Source organism: Echiichthys vipera (genome assembly GCF_963691815.1).
Source record: "Echiichthys vipera genome assembly, chromosome: 18".
Taxonomy (NCBI): domain Eukaryota; kingdom Metazoa; phylum Chordata; class Actinopteri; order Perciformes; family Trachinidae; genus Echiichthys; species Echiichthys vipera.
Window position 1 is genome coordinate 19,545,272 of NC_139843.1, and position 13,075 is coordinate 19,558,346.

General features: G+C 39.3%; 1 protein-coding gene across 1 annotated transcript in view; it reads right to left on the minus strand.

The window, feature by feature from the left end:
• Window positions 1–13,075, minus strand: part of pemt (phosphatidylethanolamine N-methyltransferase) — a 66,476-nt gene that overhangs the window by 20,829 nt on the left and 32,572 nt on the right. The window contains exons 3-4 of the mRNA XM_083932388.1: window positions 6,558–6,673; window positions 1,133–1,278 (exon numbers count right to left, since the gene is read on the minus strand). Of these exons, the coding sequence (XP_083788514.1) occupies window positions 1,133–1,278; window positions 6,558–6,673 (262 nt within the window). The remainder of the gene's footprint in view (window positions 1–1,132; window positions 1,279–6,557; window positions 6,674–13,075) is intronic.

Here is a 13,075-nt window from a genome sequence, read left to right on the forward strand (position 1 = left end):
TGAGTCAGACTATCCCTTATGATATGGTGCATTGTTTATGTATGCCACCTTATAAACTACTACTGGGTGTACTTAGACACAACAAGGCTTTGAACTAAATGCTAAAGCTAGCATGCTAACACACTCAAAATTGACAATGTGCACCATTTTAGTTGATCTAAGTGCATTGGCGTGATAAGAATGCACCAAATTTTATACCGAAGCATCCAATAGTTGTTAAAGCTGAAGTTGGTAACCTTCTATGCAAAATAGGTTTCTTTTTTCATGTTAGCATGCGTTGTGTCACACTTAAACCTGACTCAAAACCAACACTGATTGGATGTTCGCTTGGCAAAAGGCTCCAAATTTTCTCCGTCGCACGTTACCAGACTGATCTGCTAGTAAAATACCATGGCACTCGCGAGATCAGGGTGCCCCCCAAGGCTAGCTAGCTCCCACTGCGCCTTAAGAAAAACAACCAGTCAGAGCGAGGGATTCTCTGCTCACAAACTCAAATCAAACTCTGAAACTAGGCGTTGCTGATCAACTATGATTTAACATTTTGTTACTGTATTGCATATTTCTTGCAGAAACATGTTTTAGTGTACCATGGCCCACCTACCACTTGCCAGGCCTGACAAACTTTCTCATTTTACAGCTAAACAGTACACTAAAATATGTTTCTGAAGACACAAATCTGCAATACTGTAACAGAATGTTGAGTCATATTCGATCTGCACTTCCTAGTTTTTACAATTTGATCGAAGTTTGTTAGCAGTTACTGACACTGTCAGAGAATCCATCACTCTGATCAGGTGATGAAGTCAGGTGCAGTGGATCTAGTATATGACATTAGGAGCACACCGTGAGAGATAGGATTACATTACTGTTTCACATATTGTCTCTCTTGGCCTGTTTTTTTTTACAGAAAGCTACAGATTTCAATTTTAAAGACTTCCCCCTCAAACTGGTCATTTGTGTATTAGCTTCTCACCCCATATTGCCTGAATTCTATCTTGGAAAATGGAGAATATGCGGCCCCCTGTTTCTTCAAGTCTCAAAGACCGAGCTGGGATTACTCTAGTGATGCCACCAGCAACTCTTTTTACAGTACTACTTCCTATGACTAAAAAAACACAACCTCGAGACCCACCTAGGAAGGTTCCAGTGAATCCCAGAGCCAGGAAGCTGCTGACCACCAGCACAGTGCCCAGCACAATGAGAGCTACACCAGTGTAGAAAACATCTGTCCTGTCCATCATGTCCCATTTGGCCTGGACCTTCATCACCACAGTCATACTGCAGGAAAAAAAAAAGAAAAAAAGTCAGCTGTTGAGATATATCTGGACTAAAGTGGTGGACAGGCCACTCACATCTGTATGCATGGCTAAAATTGGCTAGATTACTCAGGGGGGCAGATACTCTGCCCAGACAGAAAACACCTGTGAAGAACATGATGTTAGACTGCAAAATGAAGTGTAAACAAAATGTGAATTGACCCTCTTGGAAGTGCAGCAGATTGGCCATTATCATCAGGCTGGAATGATGTCAGTATGGGATCAACTGACATCAATGCATGAAAATACATCCGCAGTGGAGTGAAGACTTACTGTAGTTTAATACAGTTTGATGGTACTATTGAGTCCCATTTTCATTTGGTTCCTGAGGGTCACCAAGAGAATTTCACTGACTCACTTATTGGGTCCATCTTTCTTTGTTTTTTCACGTCCAAGCCAATGGCTTAATCATAACTTGAACTTTAAAACTAACCCGGCAGCCTGCATCATCTTTGCAGATGCATCAACTCTGTGTGTGTGTGTGTGTGTGTGTGTGTGTGTGTGAGTGTATGTGTGTGTGTGTGTGAGAGTTTAGAGAAAGAGTCTCCTTGTTAGCGAGAGAGCTTTTAAGCTTTCCCTGACGTCACACTCAAATGTAGCCTGCGCTGACGGCTGATTTGAGGGTCATGTGTTGCACAAGTGGTCTTCAAGTAAAAGCATTTTCATTTTGTATCCACTGTTATCTTATGGATGTTTGGGTGAAGAGTTTCTGAAAGGGTGAGTGTTTGCTGTAAAAGGGTGCTCAGTTTGGTTTTTAATGTTGTCTGTATATAAAAGATGGTACTTAACAGAGCACTGACACAAAGAATGAATTAGTATTAAGATGAAACAATTTAAGAGTGACTTTAGTTCTGTTTGATAGTTCACTTTAGCACTGCTTAAAATGTGGGGGTAGCGAATAACTCTCGGCCTTGTTTCAACACTGCTGTATAGTTTAAAAGCATATTGAGAAAAGCTCATGCTTTCAAATACACACTGAAATAAGTTTTAATTCGATAATATATAGGTAAAGTCAAGGCCACTATAATGAACTGTTAATAGCTTACCTGTAATCATAATCGTCCTCACAAATGCCTCACCTGCCAAGTCCCTTTATCTATATGTCATAAACTCTAAAACACTTTGAAATAGGATTATAACAAATTATTTTCCTTAGGGCCTGAGCACAGAACAGGATACGTATGGCGAAGGCCCTATTGTTATATGTTTATTATTATTATGAACTAGAGCTGTCAAGCGACTAAAAATCAAATCACTATTATGTGATTTCTTTCTTTTTATTGTCCATAGTTAACTTATGATTGATCGCAAAATAATCACACTTTCTTTTATCTGTTATAATTGTACCTTTAGGGGATATTTGCTTGTATTAAGTTTTTAATACAATTTGCTGTGGTTAAATATGCTTGCTTTATACAAATGTATATTTCTTATAACAATCCAAAACAATGAGAAATACTGTCTAGAATAACCCCAAACTTACAGCATGCTCAAAAATATATATAATTTATATATATACGTATAATACTGGCATATTGACCTGAATGTATCATTATTTAGTAATACTACCGCAATGTAGTGCAAACTATCCAGCGTGGTTTGTCTTTGGCGAGGTAACTCAGTCCACATGAGGAGTAAATGCAGATAACTTTGGTTTTGTTCAGAGAACTATCTGACAGGGCTTTGAAACTGAACTTCCCATTCAAAAGAGCATCTTTATTAATTTCTGCTCAAGGAGATTTGTTTCTGCTTACCATCCACAATGTTAGTGCTGCATCTCTTCCTGACTTTCCAAATTATGGGGAGGGCTGAGAGTCATAATCACAGACACAGCTGTTTGCTAACGGCGTTAAGAGGAATTTGCATGAACGCGTTGTCATCACATAACTTCGCCAGCCCTAATAATAGCTAAACCACATTTTACACAGCATCCCAATTTTGGAAACAGGGCTGTAGTTCTTTTAGGAGGTATGCGAGGAAAACCTCTTTTTTTTCAAGAATTTAAGGTAGCATGAGTGTGTAATTAATATAAAACTGATCATATTGAGGGTGAAGTATTCCTTTAAGGCTGCTGTGCTCCACAGTCTAAACGAAGCATTTGCCGTGTTGAAAGGGTTTGTAAATGATAACGCAACACATACAGGTGCTGGAGGTGATGCAGTTGTGTTTGGATGTGCGTGTGTGTATGAGCATTAGCATACCCTGTGCTGTTTGAATGCAGTGTATTTCCTGCAGATAAAAATAGCTTCCACCTCAAAACTAGGTTTCGGGTGAAAAAGAAAACTGGGTTATGGGGTCTCTGCTGGGAGTCTTATGGTGTTCTCCCTTTGTCAAAGGAAGCAGGAAGTGTAATGTGATGCGGCTTGTTGTTTGTCCATGTCGGACACAAAGATCGACTGCTGGCCTCTGTTAAGTAAGGTGGCCTAGCAAGGTGTACTGCTGGGATTTGGATTGGAAAAGAGATGGAAAAGGGGGGCTGGGGGACAGAGATTTGGGCAGGGGGGGTTATGACTGTGGATGTGGCACACCCTCAAGCTTCTCGAAATAAAAGAACATTTCCTTTTAGAAACTAGCAAATTGGTCATTTTTGCATCCTTTTTGTTATTTCACTTCCGCAATGTGTTTAATTTGTTTCTGGTGTCTGTGCGTGCAGGGATGATGGCATCAGATAAAAGGGAATTAAGGACCCACTCAATTCATAGCCTTTTATCTCCTGTGTTTGTACTTTTCAGAATATGAAATGGAAAGTCTGATTAGAGAGAAAGATTGTGGGGCGATGAGGAGGAGGATGTATGTTAGGGTCAGGGAGACAAGGTTCGGTGTGGGAGTCAGACAACATCTCTCTAATAATGTGTTGCTTCACAGCAGAGAATAGGAAAAGCAGGGCTGGTGATTTAAAAAAAACCAACACACTTTAGTCTTAGAATTCAGTGTTTTTTTCTATCATTTCAGACACGAAATGAAGCAACAACTTACAAACAACTAACCATCTAAATGTGCTGTTACCCAGCTGTGCTGAATGATGAATCCCACTATATTGTAATTGTTTATTAGCATATGGTAACACCCCCTAAACACCATATAAAATCAGGTTTTGTGCTTGATTACTGGAAAGATGTGACCAAAGAAAGGATATGAGAAGAAGAACTTGAGCAGGAGGGATATTGACGTGTTAAATAAACTCAAAAAAGTCTCTCTCTATATCTCTTTATAGAATTAAAGAACAAAGTATTAATTATTAATTTATTCTGAAATAAGCCAAGGGACTTCAACAAAGACCTTTATTTTGTGAAAAAAACAGCGAGCAAAATTAGTAACAGTAACCATTGTGTCAGAAGAGACAATGTTTTCTTAGGGCTATGCGGCTGTTAAGTCGTGACGCAACGCCCTTTCAAAATATGATTTCTGGGTCCAAGCTGGCCCAAGCCTTGTATTTCTACAATGCCTCAGTGCCGTGTTCCCCACTGTTTGAAAATATCTGAGTTTTAAAAAAAACAATGTACCGATCAGGTACCCATCTACTTTTTTTTCAGTTCTGATCTCATTCCAAAACTTAAATTTACATATCTGCCAATATTAATACTGAGCACAGCCCTCACACTCCAATCCCCACCACAGGCTTCAGGGTCATCAATCCTTAACCCCCGGGAATTATGTCTAAAATGTTCAGCAGCCAAATTCTCAATTTAAAAGCATTTATAGATGAAAAGCCAAGTCAATAACCACAGCCCACAGTTGGTGCCCACAGCTGTTGGATGAAGAGTTGCAGAATAAAAGGCTTTTCCTGCTGTGTCCAGCCGGCACACCTTCATCCCATTATGAGGGTAAACAACTCCTTCACCTTGACAGGCTGACCTTGTGGGAAACCATTTGCACCATGCCAGCACAGTTGGAATGTCTGCGGTTACTCAAATGTCAGAAGAGCTATGGGGCCCAAAAAAATCCTGCATGACCCAGTAGGTAGTTTCTGTCCAAGCCCGAAACCCGGCTATTTAGAGAAAGGATAAGGTATTAGTGTCTAATAATATTATTGGCCAATTATATACTTCTCATTATACTAAACAGAATAAATATAAAATAAATAAAGGAAATTATTGTTGTTGTTATCAATTGTTATCAGCGTAACTTTACACAGACACTTTGATATTTAATGTTTGCAATGAAAACATTAAATGAACACAGACAAGTCTCAAGTCAAGTAAAGTCACAAATCTTTAACTACCAAATCCAATCTCAAGTATTTTACTTTCTGTCAATTGAAGTTTTGAAGTTGAAAGTCATCAAAACTGGGACTTGAAGTCTAAGTAACAGTCCACATCTTTGCCAATTGGGCCCGACCGAGGTGATGATGGTGTCATTTATAATTTAAGTAAGAGGTATTTTTTTTTTCTCTTCAACTAGTACATTTTTAAAACTATAATTTGAATTTCTTAGTCATTACATTGTAATAGTGCAACTAAAAGCATTTCAAAGCTTATCTCAAAGAATTTAATTATAACAATGAAGCATTCTAGCCATTATCCCCCTCATCCACATTCCTCTTCCTCGCAAATCTTATGTGCTACTACTATTTTTAGCTTGCCTTGATAAACATTCTCTTCAGAAGCAAAAGAGAAAACTGGCAAGACAATTAATGCCTTCAAATCAGCTTGTTCCAAAAGCGTTGTTGCCTGGCAACTGACATCACAGACATCCTTTCAGAGATTAAAAAAAAAAAAATCTTCTGCCGCTGCCATACTGTATATGTGTGGTTTTGTCTAGGGTGCTTTGTCACCATTATGATCCACAGTGGGAGTTGTGGGAGGGTGTACTTGCACTGAGACTGGAAGGCGTGGGGTGACTGGCAACTGTGTTTGTGAAAAGAGCAGCAGTGGGAGAGAAGAAAAAAGAGACACAGAGTTGGAAGAAAGGAGAAGGGGAAGACGCATAAGAAGAAGGGCAACTGTAAGCGAAACAAGTTGAATGGAAAGAAGAGTGGGTCTGCTAGAAAATGATCAGGAAGGTTTCTCGAAGTTTCTCAGTTGGGTGTAGTAAACCAAACTTGCTTATTGAGAGAAATGTTATATAAGACACACTCCAATTTTTGTTATTTACAGTATTGAAGCGGAAGTGTTATATTTCATCATACTATGATGTGTTGATGCTAATCAAAATGCTTCAAATAAAATTTTAAACAATTAAAACTGAGCAAATATGGATGGGAATGAAGGATAAAAAGGACATAAAATGAGTGTGATTCACCTGTGACTGCGGTACACGTTGAGCAGAATGATGAGGAAACCCAGGCAGTAACAGGCCAGGTAGGGGCTACCAAAGAGCCTGGTGAGTGTCCGTGTACGATGCTCCCATCTCGCCACCTGACAAATGACAGAGGTAGAAAGTAGAGGTCATGAGAGTATGGAGATGATGATGAAGTTATTGAAATTACAGGGCCATTAGTGCACTGCAGTTGTATGTAGTGATCTCCTGACTGAAGGTTAGCATGCTGTTAGCCTGCAGCCTCTATGTGTCTGTGGGAACAGTGAGGCAGTGAAGTCTTCTATCTCTGATCAACCAATGTGTGAACGGTCGACCCCTATGTAACACGCCGACTGCTTAAAGCTGCAGTCGGCAAGTTTTGCAAATCGAGATGACTCGTTGGTGCATGTGCACCAGATTCCTGTGAACGCACCCGTCTCTTCTCTCATTGATAAACGGCTACACGTTAAACGGAGGTAGGCTTGCTAACTTACTCATAGATAGCAATTGCTAAATCCATTAAGCGTATGCCTAGCTTGAGGCGTGTGCATGTGATATTGTAACATGCGCCAGGGGGGGAGGGGGGATCTGTGGCATGTGCACTACTGACATCTGAGCCAAGGCCGTTTAAGCAGCCTTGCTCTGCTGGCCATTAAGAGGACACTGGTCAAGTCCCTGGAAAAGACGCCTAGTTGGTACGACAAGGTCACAGATCGTTTTCTTGAAAAGGAACGAAGCGTAGAATTTACATATAAATAAACACATTTATGATGTAGGCCGGAAAAATGAGCTTCCCCTCCTTGAAAGACCACTGATCAGAGCATAGAGTTGCTTTTAGTGAATATGATAAAAAAAATTGTTGCTGACTGCACGTTTAATGAAGAAGAAATGCATAAAGGAGTGTAAAAATGAACATTTACATAAAAGAACAAAAAAAAATTTAATGCATTAGAAAATTTCAAAAGGAATAAATACATTTGCAAAAGTACATTTAAAAATGACGAAAATTAAATAAAAAAAAGTAAATAAAATGTAAATACCAAAGTAAATATAAAAAGAAGCCAATTATATATATCCATTCATGACACATTTTATCAATTCAATTATGCCTACATTTATTTTTTTAAATATTATTTGTGGTACATTTAATGGCATCGATTTATTTATCATGCCATTTATTTATTTATTTATTTATGGCAGGTACAAGCCTCCATAGGAATTATTATTATATTAGGTTGACCTTTTATTATTGTTGCCTCTACTCCTACTGATTATAGCATACTAAAGGTTTGCTCTGTTACTGCTTACATAACTGCTTAATCAGTAGACCTCCGGAGGATTAGTTGTTTCCATGCTTTTACTAAAAGTGCTCCTACCTTGGCCCCACGAGGGTTGTGGACTTTTCAAATGTACCTTTTTTAACCTCACAATGGCTGAGGAGTCTTTGATTCAGGCATTCATTTCCGTTTCTTTCATACTATTTGAAAAAAATGTTTTCCAACATTTCCTGCAATCTCAACACCAACAGCTTCAACATTATGAAAGCACTCTTTCTTCCTGTCACCAATGACCTCCATCATTCCGCAATCCAGCTTTTAGGGAAAAGTTAGAGTTTAAAGTAGCGGTTGGTGTAGTCATGTCTTCATCATTTTGAGCATAATTTAAATTAAATTTTATTGCTCTATCATTATTGTTAGCAATGATTAGCAACACAGAGAGTAAAATAGGAACAGAGAAACAGAACTGACACACTTGCTGACTGATGGGAGTTGAATTACACTGTTCAGAGAGCAAGCATTTCTTATTTTAAGGGGGGCGGTTCAGCAGGGAATGAAGCGAAAGGAGGAGTTCATCAAGAAAACAAGTTCCATGAGCCTGTCCACTTGGAGACATGTTTTCCTGTAACCGTACAACTTTGGTATAATTTCCACAGGGAGCCGGCGTTATCGGAGCCTGAAAATTGTATCTTTTTTAACCAGGTCCAGAGTGGGAAGATCTGAAAACGCCCCCCATGGCATTGTCGTCCGGACGGCGAAGCTGCATAATTTGTTAAACGATTACGTCATTGCCCCACCTAGGACCTGGGTGTGTTTCTCCAGCTGCACGGAAGAGAAAAAGGAAGGACCTGCAGTTGGTGGTGAGGGCAGCAGAGCGTATCATCAGGACCACACTACCCCCCCTCAGAGAAATCTACTCTGGCCCACTCCAAAAGGAAGCCAGATGTTTCATTAAGGACTCAACCTGGCCATCACCTGTTCTACCCCCTCCCCTTTGGAAAAAGACACAGAACAGTCAAAACTAGAACCAACCGAATGAAGAAAAGTTGCCTCCAAATGGCAGTAAAATGCACAAACCCCCTAGAATAACTGAACTGATGTGCAATAACCCTCTCACCCTCCGCTTATGTTTTCACCTTTTGTATATAGTTACACCTCATTATGTATATGTGTACATACAGGGTGTCCCCCAAAAATGTATACACACTTTAAATAATTGTTAAGCTCATTTAATTTTCAAAATTGATAGAATTTTCAAACATCATTTTATTGTTTTGTCACGGCCTGTACTCAAACTGGCGTCCGTTCTGTTCCAGATGCTGCTGACAACGCAAAGCAATGAAATCGCACACATTACGAAACATTTCTCTTGGTACTTGCGTGCATTCATGTTCAATGGCTGCTCTCAATTCAACCACTGTTGCAGGTCTCATAGTGTAGACTTTGTCTTTTAAATATCCCCATAAAATATATATATAAACAGTATATACTGTATATATATATATATATATAGATATATATATCTATATGTATATATATAAACATTGAGTTACCAGCTGCTACCGACATCCTGTTTTTATTCTGAATTTCACATTTAATTCTACATATTATACTTTTATTTTATATTTGACTATTTTACATACTTTTACTACTTGTATTGCCTCACACCTGCTAAACTGTGTTTCGTTGTCCTAAAACAATGACAATAAAGATTTCTGATTCTAATTCTATGCCAGTATGCCATGTGAAGTATTCAGCAATCTCAAAAAGAAGAAGAGGTTCATCATGTAACCATTTAACTACCTTACACAAAACGCCTGCTTAGGCCCCAACTGATGATAAAAGACTGTATAAAAGTAAAATAAAGAAAAGGGTTAGAAAGAGATACAGTGTATACTCATAAAGAGGAATAGAAAATAAATAGCTCATAAAATGTACAAGAGACATTGTGGTCATTAATGAGACTTTCCAAAGTTTCCAACAAATAGGTGGCTCTGGTGTGGTCCATGTTAACTAAATTAATTAAAACAAAAAAAATAAATAAAAACTAATTAATTTGAATCCCAAGAACACATTGTATTGCGTTGTGGTAAAAAGGACAATAACCCTTCGGCATCCCCATTAGCAGGCCACGTGTGTCTGTATGCTCAGGTCTGAAGCAGAGATGGCCGTGGAAACTCCAACATATCTTCCAACAAGATGAACCATACGATGAGTGAGTACACTAAAAATACTGTTCACGAACAATCAATCAATCAATCTTAACAGAAAGCAGGGATGAGGAGAGCACAGGGAGTGGCGCCAGCTTGACAGAAATAGCAGCTCTTGAAGACAAATTCAATCAAGGCTTAGGTAACAGCTACTCCTGCGTCTCCATCTGCACGCTTGAATTTGACATGCAGGCACTTAAATGGCCTTGAAGGCAGGACATCAGGAAGACATCTCAAAGGAAGGGTCTTCTCATCTTATGTTGCTTGGACTGTGATTTTATCAGCCTCATCAACAGCTGGAGGTTGAGCCATTGTGTCAATGCAATGACTTAGATGGGGGACAATTTGCACACAGGCACAAATGCATACACACGCGCAGCCAAGTGCATTAATGCGAGGGTGTGTACTGTCCTGGAGTAATGAGCAGAAAGAGAACAAGAACATAGACAGATCACATGCACATGAGCAACACCCTCATTAAATCCTCTTCAATTCACTGATTGAATATTTAAATATGGGTATTTATGGACATTTTGTCAACTGCATTGCAGCAGATACTTGGAGCACATGCTCTTTCAATGAAAACATTTTCAGATAAATAAGAATCGAAATCTGGGGACAGGACACTTTCATTTTTTATCCCCAGTAGCAGTGTGGCTCTAGGGATGGCAATGTCATTGCAATGCCAGATCATTCTTCACACCCAGTTCATGAATATGGTTTGGCTCCAACAACTTATCAATCTGACTGACGAAGCAATGAATCTTAAGGTTAATTTCATTTTACTGGACTGACAAAATACAGTCATTGATCTCCAATAACCTTTGTTTAATTCTGCCCTTTAAACATCTCTTTAAAAAGAATATGATGTCTGTTAAGACTAAATCCATTCCACCTTCAGGCAGAGGCAAAAGTTCAAACAATATATCACCCTGAATATGTCACTGTTGATGATTCAGTTGAAATGCTTTCAGGCTGTGAAATTGCGAAATGAACACATGTAGATGTTAAGATTGTGGACCCAAATGCTCTCCCTGTAGCAATTTTACTGTGGAATTCAAAATAAATAAAGGAAAGCAGTGTTGTAAATGCTTTGGTATTGACATTGTCAAATTGGCTTGTTTGTCATGGACACAGTGATGTAACTTGAATCTTTGAGCCTCGGGTACGGAATAATTCAGTACACTGTGATCTGGCCTCTTGAAACTCATCATCTGCCTTTATGACAATCTAAGGACACAAAGACCATTTATTTATCTGTTGTTTTTTTTTAAGATTTTGTTGAGCATGAAGGCCTTGACCCTAAGGGGACACGCAGAGTTATCCAATGTCCAATGGGCTTCATGTTTATCTTCTACTAGCCTATATCAACCAATACTGCCGTATGTACAGGATAATAGGCCAAAGAATTAGGGTCGGCTTATTGGCGGGGTATCATCTTCATGGCAACGACTCTCTGTACTACCGTTCTAACTTTGTAGATGGATAAAATTTGTAACTTCATACATATAAATGAGGACAGAGATGGTGATAAACTTTCTGCATTTCTAGCAGTGATGAAAGAGCAAAAGAAACACAATGTTTTTTTTCCTGATTTGCTGTTTTGTTCTTGATTACCGCTGTTGTAAGAGTAGCGTATATCTTTAAAGCCCCTGAACACCCACAGAGGTGTTTTCAGTTAATCCAGTTGATTAGACCTCTTCTCAGGACTGAGAAGAGACTGGATCTTCTCGAGTCTCCTGTTAGCTTTGTTTCACCTGTTAAGGCAGGACAAAAAACACATTTATCATTCTCAGTGGTAGATGGACATTTCTGACCTCATAAATTCCCATCAAATACTCATCAAAGCCCCGCCCACCTTCACTCCAAGCAAAACTCTAATCAGCCAGAATAACTGAAAACACCTGTGTTTGTGTTCAGGGGCTTTAAGAGATTGAGGGACCAGTGCGTAGTGCATGTGTGTGTATGCAGGGAGAGTGAGAGGTGGAGCGAGTGAGAGGGTGGCGTTGGATGCAGATGCACGTCGAAGCGGAGTTTTGTCAGAGTTAATGCTAGTAGAAAAGTTTAGTCCAAGCAAAAGTAAAGTAGTGTGCACTGAGCTAATAGATGCCGCAGTTTCTCAAGACAAAGGCGGCTTCCTGTGTGCTGTTTTCCCAGCTGCTGAGTGAATGTAAGGGCTTTAACTACATAGTGCAGGCTCTGTCCCTGGACATGAAGAAAGTTTCTCCCGTGTTTTCTAACTACCGTAGAAAAAGCTTAAGCAGGCGCTCCCTCTCCCTATTCATTGTATAGATTGCTCGACCCTCTCTCTCTCTGTCTATTTTTCTTCCCCTCTTTCTCTCATACGACACAACATGATGCTGAATGTAGCCTACATGCTCAAGTTTCTCTCTCTCTCTCTCTCCCTCTACCTCTCTCCAAAACTTTAGCCATTTTTACCAGCTGACAATTTGTAAGTCACTTTACCAGCTGACATTGCTTTGAGTTGATTAGCTGCTAAAACCAGCTGCTGGAGACTGGATATATATTATTTAAATTAATAATATATAAATTAATTATTATTACATCTGCAGCTGCAATCAAAACACAGCAGTGGCGCACCTCCCCTGCTGAATGCATGTAGGGGAAACACTGCATTTTCTGGCAATTAGCCAACAATCAGCCAGAGACACAAGTTTGTTTGGTTTCTCTCATTTGCTCGTCACTAAAAGAACATGTAGAACTACCCAAATAAACTGTTGACTGCCTTTAAGAACCTTTCCTGTTGAATCCTTGGGGCTGAATTTGATCCTAACCCTTGTGACCTTCAACTTGAAACTGCTGCAAATCAAAAAGCCAATCTAACCCCGTCAAGAAAAATATTTTGACAGTTTCCTATGCCCACGGGTGTGAATCACAAACCCACAAAAGCATCAGCCTTCAAAGCGTGGGTACAATTGAGGTCAGATCACCCTTGCAATCTATTTAATAGGTCCAATGAACAAAAACATGAAATGTTTAACGAATGAAATGAACTGAATCTCTAGGTCATGAA